Source organism: Arachis ipaensis, chromosome B08 (genome assembly GCF_000816755.2).
Source record: "Arachis ipaensis cultivar K30076 chromosome B08, Araip1.1, whole genome shotgun sequence".
NCBI lineage: Eukaryota > Viridiplantae > Streptophyta > Magnoliopsida > Fabales > Fabaceae > Arachis > Arachis ipaensis.
This window is the reverse complement of record NC_029792.2, coordinates 123701385-123713772: the sequence shown is the minus strand read 5'-3', so window position 1 is coordinate 123713772 and position 12388 is coordinate 123701385. Positions and strand designations below refer to the sequence as shown.

Here is a 12388-nt window from a genome sequence, read left to right as displayed (position 1 = left end):
AGAATACAACATATATATAAAATATAGAGTTTATCTAGTATGTGCTCTAGTCCTATTAAATATAAATTAATTTTAATTAATTTTAATTTCTTATTTTAATTATATAAAATATTTAAAATATTTTTATTTTAATAAATAATGATCTATACTATTTGCAAACTCATTTTAAGAATACATGTTAAAAATAAAATTGAACACGCTGATACGTGATAGTATTTAGGAGTGTCCAAACGTATTCGAATTTTTTTTTATTTTTTATTAAAACGTGATTGAACATAACAAACACATGTGTCAAACAAGTATCGACCAAAATATTTCGATATGCTGACACATAACTCAAACAAAGTATCTGTACTTTATGGGGTGTAACTCTAGATATATATCTTTTATTCTTTGAATCACTCTTTTCTATCTCATTTAGACAGGAACTTACAAATTAGTCATCCACTATAAATAAAGTATTCTTTTTCTTCTCTACCTCCACTATTCTTAATTTCTAACTTGTTTGGACGCCAAGGGTAAACAACGTCGTTTACTCATCATTCAGTGTGACAGAGAGAGTGTCATCTTAGCACTCAGTTTACCTAATCATCGCCGGAAATAGTTGAGGAACTATATTGGTACCCAAACTTAAATTTAAAAGACTAGTATACGAAATTTTGAATTTCAAAAATCAAATTGAATAATCGTGTGAATCTCAAAAACCAAAATAGGAATTTAGTCTATCACTCTAGCTTCTTTCACTGGAGTTACCAACAACATTGCTATCTTTTCTTATCATTAATCTTTTGAAATGCACCTAAAAATGATGGAAGAGAATTTAAAAAATGACTTCTAATAGTGCAAGAAAATTTTTAAAACTGAAATTGAGATTAGAGGTATACATTATTGATAAAGATTGAATTGAACAAAACTGTTATAATTATCACGTAACATGACTTTTCTCCATATACGTCATCATTAAAATACCTAAAAGACTAACGTGAGTAACTTATGTCAAATACAGGCAAAAAATTGGGACACTTGCATTGCAAGTCTAATGACTAGTTTAAGATTTAAATTTTTTAAAAAAATAATCATTTGTATCTATAAATTTTATAAATATTAATAAAAATAGCTCTGCCGCAGAACTCGACCAGGAAACCAAGGTTCCGACCACTTCATCCAGCTCCGCCGAATGGACTCAGAAGCTGAAGCTCACCGGTTCCGAAGCATTTTGCCCTATCGGCGGTTTTCCTTGCGGTGACATACTCAACAGTGTTTACGCCTTTGCTTCCGGTACTTTTTTTTCTTTGCCTTCTCTTGAATATGTTGCAACTATTCGATGGTGCTTGCAATTGAACGGTTATATGATTTGATTTTGTTATGGTTTCTGATGTGTGTTTGCGATATTGTTGTTCTCTGTGTGATTTTTTTTGTCTTTGAAATTTGCGTTATCAAGGGTATTATTTGCAGGCAATGTGTTTGAAAGAATGTCTTTGGTTGGGATGGTGGCGTATGGCTTGGTTGTGGCGCTTGGTCTGCAATTGGCCACAAAGAAGATGTTGCCTTTTGGGATTGACTAGTCTAATGCCCAGCTCATGGATGCTGCTAGAGAAGTTGTTGAAGGTGACGATGGAGGATAATATAGGAATTTAACGTATCTTTTTCAATGGTGTCAATAAAAATTTAACGATTTAGTAATTTTATCAAATAAAACTTATTTTTCATAGTATAAAGTTAGTTTAGTTTTTTTTCCCTCACTTTTGTCACTGTCCAACGGACTAAATCTTTCATGGTAAAAGATTATTATTTATTCTTTTATTCATATAATATTCATAATTATATATTTATTATATTTAATATTACTCAATTATTCTAGCGTATTTAAAAAATACAAAACAAGGTAAGCCATAATTAAAAACCATGCAACATGTTTTCACTTTTGAATGTGAAACAAGGTGAAACTTATTGTAGTCAACCAACTAACATAAACTGCAAGTCCGCAACTGCATGTAAGTTTCTTCTATCATCATTCTATAAATAGCCACACTCAATTTACAAACACACTAACCTCTCTTTCAAGTTTCAACTCTTTCTCTCTCTCTCTCTGCAAAAAACAAAGAAAAAAAGCTCAAACATATCTATCACACACACACTTGATCCTTGAACTATGAGACGATAACAATATCCATTTCTAGAAACTAACACCAGTTTCTTCCAAAGAACTTGTGAGCGACTTGAAGCAGCAACTAACCATCATCAGAACATGGAGAATGATGAACTAAGAGTGGCGAGCGCACGCATAGGAAGCTCGAGTATATGGAGAAGCAGTGGTGCTGTTGATGTGTTCTCAGGCTCTTCGAGGAGAGACGACGATGAAGAACAGCTCAAATGGGCGGCCATCGAGAAGCTTCCAACGTATCTACGCTTAACAAGAGGAATACTAACCGAATCACAAGGCGAATACACTGAGATCGATATCAACAAACTCGGTCCCTTGCAGAGAAAGAATTTGGTAGAGAGGCTAGTCAAGATTGCTGAACAGGACAATGAAAAGTTCTTGTTGAAATTGAGAAGGAGAATCGATAGGTAACAAAAGGAAACATACTAATTAGTCTAACATCATTTAGTTCTTGAAAAAACTAATTGAAATGTGTCAAAAAGATTTATAATGTGGTTGTTGTACTTTTTGAATTGCAGAGTTGGACTTGATATTCCGACAATTGAAGTCCGATTTGAGCATTTGAATGTTGAAGCTGAGGCTCATGTTGGAAGCAGGGCATTGCCAACAAACCTTAACTTCTGCATTAATTTGTTAGAGGTAATTAATCGTACGATATTATGATCATTTAGATTTTGGATCTTATTAGTCCAAAAAATTATATTTGGAAAAACATAATCAAACTTAGAAGTTAACATTTATTTTGTGCAGACATTAATTTTCTTTCCTCTGTTTTATCTTTTTGAAGGGGTTCCTGAATTCTCTTTGCCTTCTTCCGAGTCGAAAGAAGCCATTCACGGTTCTTCATGATGTTAGTGGAATCATCAAGCCTAGAAGGTGAATACGGACAACAATTCGACAATTCAAATCAGTGATTTTTTTTTGAGGAAACTATTTCTCAACATTTTCTTTTGGCTTGTGTAGAATGACACTGCTCTTAGGCCCTCCAAGCTCTGGAAAGACCACGCTGTTGCTGGCACTGGCCGGAAGACTTGGCAAAGATCTTAAGGTAAGGACATGTGGTGTGAGGAAATCAAGTTTACCTAAACTTCATGAGTCTAGGTTTACTATTGAGTTTGATTACCTTGGATGTGAGATTAAGCCTCTTTTTTTTAATCAGAAATTGGACTAATGAATTCTTAGATTTGGAGAGAATCCTTCTCATGCTTATTATGATTCAAAGTCTATATCTGATACATTGCAGTTTTCTGGGAGAGTTTCCTACAATGGTCATGGAATGGAGGAATTTGTGCCTCAGAGAACATCAGCTTACATAAGTCAAACTGATCTCCACATAGGGGAACTGACAGTCAGAGAAACGTTGGCCTTTTCAGCAAGGTGTCAAGGGATCGGAATGCGTTACGGTCAGTTTCAGGCCCGGGTTCTCTCATCTTCTACATTCTGTTTGCTCTGTATCAAAATTTCTTTTAAGTAACATGGTCTAAACTTATAAGGATCGTGTCAGTCAAACTTTGGTTAAACTGTTTACAATTTTTGGTAACTTGCAGATATGCTGGCAGAATTATCAAGAAGAGAGAAGGCAGAAAACATTAAGCCAGATCCTGATCTAGATATTTATATGAAGGTTTACAAAGACATAAATTACAATGTTAAATTCTTCAAAATATGATGAAATGGTTGGAATGTAGAAATGAAGATAAACATATTGAATTTTTCAGGCTGCAGCACTGGAAGGCCAAGAAACGAATGTAGTTACAGATTATATAATGAAGGTGAAAAATTAAATTAATCAAAATTTAAATTCATCAAAATTTTTATATGATTTTAAGATATTTTTTCTGAGTTCTGCTCATAATAAATTGCAGATTTTGGGTCTAGAAATATGTGCTGACACCATGGTAGGGGATGAAATGATTAGGGGTATTTCTGGTGGACAGAAAAAGCGAGTCACAACTGGTAAAACCAGAAATTACATCATCTGTTTAACATTAAATTAAGTCATTTTCTTTTAGTAATTTTATTTTTCTTTTTCTGGTGGAAAATAAATTATTTAGGTGAGATGCTAGTTGGACCAGCAAGGGCACTTTTCATGGATGAAATATCAACTGGTTTGGATACTTCTACAACATTCCAAATGGTTAATTCTTTGAGACAATCCATTCACATTTTGAATGGAACTGCTGTAATATCTCTTCTCCAACCAGCACCAGAAACTTATGAACTATTTGATGATGTAATTCTCCTATCAGATGGACAAATTGTGTATCAGGGTCCAAGAGAAAATGTTCTCGAGTTCTTTGAATACATGGGATTTAAATGTCCAGAAAGAAAAGGAGTAGCAGATTTCTTGCAAGAGGTAACTTTCTAGTTTCTCCAAACACTTCTTGCTCTTTCGTCCCTGTAAAAATAAGAAAAGAAAATGACTAATTTGCCACACTTTTTTCGAATAATAAAGGACAGATTTGTCATTTTGAAATAATGGACTAAGCTCTTTCTGTTAATGTATGTAATAGGTAACATCAAGAAAAGATCAAGAGCAGTACTGGGCAAACAAAGATGAGCCTTATACCTTTATCTCTGTAAGAGAATTTGCAGATGCATTTCAGTCATTTCACATAGGCCGAAAACTCGGCGACGAGCTCGCTACCCCGTTCGACAAGACCAAAGGCCACCCTGCTGTTCTAACCAAGAACAAGTATGGTGTTAGCAAGAAGGAATTGCTAAGAGCTTGTGTTTCAAGAGAATTCTTGCTCATGAAAAGGAACTCCTTTGTCTACATTTTCAAGATGTGGCAAGTAAGTACTATTCAAAGTTATGGTCCTCACTAAAAATATTTGTCAAAATATGGAAGTTTGATACGATTTGTATATAGATATATCGGATTGTTAATGTAACAGTTTTTAAATGATGGTTATTTTAGATAACATGGGTATAAAGCTTTGATATTCGAAGCTTCATTAATCAGTACTATGGTCAACTAGATAGAAGTTTGATCCTGTTCATTCTTTTCAGTTGATTCTAACAGGACTCATAACAATGACATTGTTCTTGAGAACTGAGATGCATCGGAACACAGTATCTGATGGCGGGATCTACATGGGGGCTTTGTTCTTTGTTCTGATTGTGATAATGTTCAATGGATTCTCTGAGTTATCCATGACCATTGCAAAGCTCCCTGTTTTCTACAAGCAAAGAGACCTTCTATTCTATCCTTCTTGGGCATACTCCTTGCCAACATGGATCCTTAAGATTCCTATCACTTTGGTAGAAGTTGGTATTTGGGTTGTCATGACTTACTATGTTATAGGCTTTGATCCAAGTTTTGAAAGGTGAGTAAAGGTCTTTCAAGTAACAATAATAATACTTGAACTCAAAATTTTGTACCCAAATTTTTTAGTTCAACCATAATTATTGTTTTTGTAACATGCATAAACTTGAAATAGAGTCATGTTTTTTAAATAGAGTTATCGTCATATTTTGGGCCTACATACCAATAGTATTACACATCTAATATAAAATAGGGTGTGGATTCGTTCCTATACAAGTGAAGTTCATATATCATTCAATACCATATAGATGATATGTTGACAAGGAGAATAATGATTACTATGTTCAACTAACACTACTTTCTGAGATAATTTGGTTTTGATTATGCTCATATAGTTTCTCACGGCAGGTTCATCAAGCAGTATTTTCTGCTAGCTTGCATCAACCAGATGGCCTCTGCACTTTTTCGATTTATGGGGGCAGTTGGGAGGAACCTAATTGTGGCCAACACATTTGGATCATTTGCTTTACTTGCAGTTATGGTCATGGGTGGATTCATCCTATCTAGAGGTGAAATGTTAATTCAGTTAAAGGTTATCAAATTCTCGAGTTAACCGTCAACTCAAACTCCTAAACTCTAAACTTTGAGTTTATAATAAGTTTTTGTCTTCAAATAGAGTGAGAAGTAGTTGGATATTCCTATTCCACAACTATTAAAATTTTTATTTGTTATATGATTATCAAATATTATAATTGAAAATGAATGGTTGTAGATGTCCTAGTCTCCTAGAATATGCAAGGTAGTTAACAAAGCCTTTTTCAGCTACATGAATCAAAGACATCGTTGCATTGTGTCCATGCTTTGAGATGCAACCTTGTTTTACGTTGGCTGTCATAGGCCTAACATAACCCTACATGGATCCAATGATGTCATTGCGTCGTGGCCTTGCATTAGGATGCGACATTGTTTTGCGTTGGCTATCGCAGGCTTAACAACCCTCCTCATTTTTCCGAACAAGGGACCAGCTATATAAATATAAGCCGAGTTCTCCTAGAATATGAAAATACTATTGGAAATTGAGTTTACAATTCAAGTTTACCTAATCTTCACAAGTTTAGATGGAATACCGAGTTTGATTGCCTTGACAGAGTTTATTATAAAAAAATACATTTATTTCTCCGTTACCTTGTTTTAAACTCCTAATATCAAAATCTAACACATAACTACTTACATTCTTTTGAATCAGTTGATGTGAGGAAGTGGTGGTTATGGGGCTACTGGATCTCTCCCATGATGTACGGACAGAATGCTATAGCTGTGAATGAATTCCTGGGAAACAGTTGGAAACATGTAAGGAATACAATCAAACCAATGAAACATGCACAAAGAATACAAAATGACTAGTGAACAAGTTTGATATGATTTTGATAATTAAGTGAATTTCTTATTGATATTATTGCAGGTTCCACCTAATTCAACAGAACCATTAGGTGTTAAGGTCTTAAAAGCACGTGGAATATTCCCTGAAGCACATTGGTATTGGATTGGAGTTGGAGCTTCCATTGGATACATGTTACTCTTCAATTTGCTTTTCCCTTTGGCCTTGCATTTTCTTGATCGTAAGTATATTAAATTCAACTGGGGAACCAACTTTTTACGGCTAATATCAGCCAACATTTTTTACTTCTAAATTCTAAACTCTAAATCCTAAATTTTAAAATTTATATGCTAAATTCTAACCCTAGACACTAAATTCTTCAAAAACTAAGGTTAAAAGAAATAATTTTACAATAAAGAGAAAAAGTTGGCTAATGTTAATTATTTTTAAGTTAGTTACCTATACTTTTTAGAAATTTATTTGGAGGAGACATACAAAAAAAAAGGGGCAAAATACCTTTATTCTATGGGTGAATAGTCAAATTAGTCCCTGAAAGATAAGACATTCTTTAAATTCATCCCTGAAAGATTTTTTCAATCAAATTGGTCCTTCAAAGTTTGCAAATTAATCATATTTGTCCTCCAGTCACTCCATTAACAATTTTCTTCAAAGATTGATGTTATAAAATGTTAATTGATAACATATATAATACTTGATATGTCTAATTGGATATTGACCAAATATGTTTATGAAAATTTATTAATTTAGTCATTTCTCCCCATTACAAAAATCCTATTCCTAATATGACCTAGTGACTAAATTGATAGATTTTCGTAAACATATTTAGTCAACGTCTAATTGAACATGTTATGTGTCATGTATGCTATCAGTTAACATTTGACATCATCAATCATTGACGAAAATTGAGAGTGGAGTAACTGAAGGACAGATATAATTAATTCGTAATCTTTGAAACACCAATTTGATTGAAAAAATCTTTCGGGACGAATTTGAAAAATACTTTATCTTTCAGGGACTAAATTGATTATTAACCCATTATTCTATCTTTTGGTATCAGTTCTGAATTTCTGATGCCTTAGCAAAAAGTTGTAAACTATGTACTAAAACGAGCTGTGTATCCATCCCTACACCAGCTTTCTAGTAACTATGATCTTTATACGTGCATGCGCTACCTTCAAATATGTGAAACTGTAGCACTGCTCTAAGAGTTGAATCATTATGCTGCAGCATTTGGCAAACCACAAGCATTGATATCAGAAGAAGCTTTAGCTGAAAGGAATTCTGTTAGGAATGATCACATCATTGAACTTTCTTCTGGAAGGAGTGGAGCTTCTGGTTGTTCACAAGTTCCACTAGCTTATGTTTCATATTCTTAGCTTCACACATGTTCATTGTGTAATATTATAAGTGCAATTTTCAATGCAGATAAAAGTAATGGAAGAAGTGTGTCATCAAGAACCTTGTCTGCAAGAGTTGGTGCTATTAATGGAACTGATCGCAACAGAAAGCGTGGGATGGTTCTTCCTTTCACGCCTCTTTCTATCACTTTTGATGAAATCAGATATACAGTAGACATGCCACAGGTAAAAATAACTGATTTCATAAAGCATCTTTCAAGTGCTGGATCAAACAACACATGTAAATGAATACTGGTTTCGGTTTATGCTTGCAGGAAATGAAGGCCCAAGGCATAGTTGAAGATAAACTTGAACTGTTGAAGGGTATTAGTGGAGCTTTTAGACCAGGAGTTCTAACAGCTCTAATGGGTGTAAGTGGAGCTGGTAAAACCACTCTAATGGATGTGTTATCTGGGAGGAAAACTGCAGGATATATTCAAGGCCAAATCACCATATCAGGGTACCCTAAGAAGCAAGAAACATTTGCTCGCATATCCGGATATTGTGAACAAACTGACATACACTCTCCTCATGTCACAGTCTATGAGTCACTTGTTTATTCTGCATGGCTAAGGTTACCCCCTGAGGTTGATTCTTCCACAAGAGAGGTAAAGTTCGATGTACTATTTTTTCCTCTCTTGGGTTTCTTCAAATGGAATTTTCCTGTAAAATGTGTTTTTTTTTTGTCTTAGATCTTGTATTTGTTGGATCCTATTCTTGGCATTATAGCAATGTTTGCTCCATTCATTTCATACTCGAATAGATTGACATATTTTTTCATCTTAGAAAATGTCCTATCTCAGTTTAGCTTCTTACAATTCTTATTGATTGATTGTAGATGTTCATTGAGGAAGTTATGGAGCTAGTAGAGCTGAATTCATTGAGAGATGCATTGGTTGGATTACCTGGAGTGAATGGTCTGTCCACAGAGCAGCGCAAGAGGCTAACTATTGCGGTCGAACTTGTTGCAAATCCATCAATAATATTCATGGATGAACCTACCTCTGGCCTTGATGCCAGGGCTGCTGCTATAGTTATGAGGACAGTGAGGAACACAGTCAACACAGGCCGAACTGTGGTGTGCACAATCCACCAGCCTAGCATTGATATATTTGATGCTTTCGATGAGGTTAGAGATCGATTATTCTTTTTCTGACTCGATAATGCTTTGCTAATTTCAAGTGTTTCAATGCTATAACTATTTTTTTCGTTTTATTACAGTTACTTCTCTTGAAGCGTGGAGGTGAAGAGATATATGTGGGGCCATTAGGCCGCCATTCTTCTCACCTTATCAGTTACTTTGAGGTCAGCAACTAGCTCTTAAGTGGTAATTAGTATTAAATGTTTCTTGTTTTATCAGTCACTTTATTAATCAAACAAAGATATGCATGCTATATAGGGAATTAATGGAGTGCCAAAGATCAAGAATGGTTATAATCCTGCAACTTGGATGTTGGAGGTTACTTCAGAAGCACAAGAGGAAGCTCTAGGAATTAACTTTGCTGAACTATACAAGAATTCTGATCTATACAGGTAAGGAACAACTTGAATTCAAAGAAAAGACATAGGAGCAATAATGGAAAACTTGATTTTGATTCAAATGTTTTACAAGAATAATTATAGTGTGCAAATATCGTAATAGTAGTAAGTTTGATGCACTCGTTTGACATCATTATCCAAACACATTCATTCTTTCGTATAACCATTCAAGTACTAGATATGACAACTAGTCTTTTTTTATTGATAGGTCAAAATATGATTGAATATCTTTGTAAAACTATTTTACACCATATTTTAATGACAAAGCTGCTCTTTTGTACAATTTTTACTGTCAATATGCTTTTCTATGGTTGACTAATATTTTCCACAATCACATTCAGGGGAAACAAGGCACTGATAAGTGAACTAAGTACACCCCCATCAGCCTCTAAGGACTTATACTTCACTACAAAGTACTCACAGTCGTTCATAACCCAATGTAAAGCTTGTCTTTGGAAACAAAACCTATCATATTGGAGAAACCCTCCATACAGTGCAGTGAGATTCTTATTCACAGCATTTATAGCCTTGCTGTTTGGGACAATTTTTTGGGATATTGGCTCCAAAAGGTACCAACATGCAACCATTAATGTCCTTTATTTTCTTTTTCATCACCTTAGTTTAGTTACATGTTTTGAATTTTGATTTCTTGAATGTAGGAAAAGAGCACAAGATGTATTTAACGCCATGGGATCCATGTATGCTGCAGTACTCTTCATTGGGGTACAAAATGCTACTTCCGTTCAACCTGTTGTGGCCATTGAGAGAACAGTCTTTTACAGAGAAAAAGCTGCTGGAATGTACTCAGCTTTGCCATATGCATTTGGACAGGTATGCATAAAGTTTCCCATTTAACGCATAGGATTATATTTGATAAGTCTTTTAGGACAGAAAATACAGAGATACTGAGATAAACAAAATAAAGACAAGACAGAAAATTTATATCTGTTCATGTCTAAATTGGTTTTTGCCTTGTATTACTTACTCCGTTCACTCTAATGAAAATGGAAACTCTAAATCTAATGAAATTTTAACCAATTTAGCACATTTGAAAATCCTACAGGTTGCCATTGAGATCCCGTACATATTGCTACAGACCCTGGTATATGGTGTTATAGTGTATGCCATGATTGGGTTTGAGTGGACAGCTATGAAGTTCTTTTGGTATCTGTTCTTCATGTTCTTTACATTTTTATACTTCACCCTATATGGGATGATGGCTGTTGGTGCTACCCCAGATCACCATGTTGCTGGCATAGTTTCTTTTGGGTTCTACTTGATATGGAACCTTTTCTCAGGATTTGTCATTCCTAGAACTGTAAGCTACCATTATCCCTTGTGCTTTCACTTTAATATTTTAGAAAATGCTACTCGTATGATAGTTTAGAAAATATTTGAAGAAATACATAGGTGCAAAATGGAGTTTTAACAAAATTATCAAATTGTCAATCATGCTTGATAGAATTGCGTACATTTACACATTTTTTTTTAACAACTAAAAGGAAACCAATTGATTATTAAATTGATTTTTTAAATAGAGTTGATCACTTAGATATATAAGATAAATATTAATTTTTTTATGAATTGTTTTATTAATAAAGTGATCTTTAGATGTCAATTCAATTTAAACTTTATACATAAATGGTTATCCATCAAAGTGAAACCGTCTCTCTATACTGAGTCCGGTTTCATTCCATCAATTATTTCCAATGCAAAGCGCAATCCAAAAAATAACTATTTTTTTGTATTTTAAATTCTAAAAATACTCCATTGAAGTTGTTACACCTTAACATGCATGACTATTCGGTGACTTCCCAAAAAAGGCACAAATAACATCATTCCTCACATTTGCGAAACTTTTGAAATTTACAGAGAATGCCAGTGTGGTGGAGATGGTACTTTTGGATTTGTCCTGTGTCATGGACCATGTATGGATTAGTCACTTCACAGTTTGGTGATGTAACTGAACGCATAGACACTGGAGAAACTGTGGGAGATTTTGTAAAGAGCTATTTTGGATATAGAGATGATTTCATTGGTATAGCTGCTGCTGTGGTTGTTGGCTTCGCATTGCTCTTTGGATTTACCTTTGCCTTTTCAATTAAGGCATTTAATTTCCAAAAGAGATGAAAACATTTTTATATATACATTTGTACAGAATTTAATTAATAATGGAATTGAACGCAGTTGGGGACGTTTTGTTGTGGAAGAGGCAAGTGTCTATCTAGCTGTAGAGCTTCATTGACCGAAGCAATTCAGAGTCAGTGAATTGTCCTTGGAAAATTTACAAACAGTTAACCTTTTTTTCTGGCGAATTTCATTGTGAGGCTTAAGGAAATGAGTTGCTGAAAATATCCTCAATGTGGGAACTTTTTTTAATGTAAGATTATGGAAAATGGTCAACGATAAAGTGTTGAAAGAGTGAACTTTTTTTTTCCCTTTCTTTAAGTTGGATAAGACTTTGAAAGTAAGATTCTAGAAAACGGATTTGTGAAAGTGGATGGGAAACATTGGAAAGAAAAGAAATGAAGATGAAAATTTTGAATTCGAAGAAACAGAAGAGAAAGTGTTTGGGGTTAGCATTAGCAACTAGCAAGGGAGTTTGGACTTCTGTAACGCTG

At 34.2% G+C, this 12388-nt stretch overlaps 1 protein-coding gene across 3 annotated transcripts; it reads left to right on the top strand.

Annotated features, from left to right (window-relative positions):
- Window positions 1118–12082, top strand: LOC107612959 (pleiotropic drug resistance protein 1). Of its 3 annotated transcripts, XM_021110009.1 has the most exons (26): window positions 1118–1278; window positions 1456–1608; window positions 2206–2571; window positions 2683–2803; window positions 2952–3040; window positions 3128–3212; window positions 3408–3567; window positions 3712–3788; window positions 3883–3936; window positions 4030–4120; window positions 4219–4520; window positions 4678–4959; window positions 5177–5493; window positions 5841–6001; window positions 6679–6782; window positions 6895–7051; window positions 8059–8166; window positions 8257–8414; window positions 8504–8836; window positions 9067–9357; window positions 9450–9533; window positions 9628–9761; window positions 10109–10336; window positions 10427–10598; window positions 10831–11085; window positions 11640–12082. In XM_021110009.1, exons 3-26 carry the CDS (start codon window positions 2249–2251, stop codon window positions 11895–11897), a joined length of 4344 nt encoding a protein of 1447 aa, XP_020965668.1. In that variant the 5' UTR covers window positions 1118–1278; window positions 1456–1608; window positions 2206–2248; the 3' UTR covers window positions 11898–12082. The 3 variants fall into 3 exon arrangements, with proteins under 3 accessions (XP_020965668.1, XP_020965669.1, XP_016170247.1); XM_021110010.1 differs by lacking the exon at window positions 1456–1608; XM_016314761.2 differs by lacking the exons at window positions 1118–1278; window positions 1456–1608 and having other exon boundaries at window positions 1875–2571.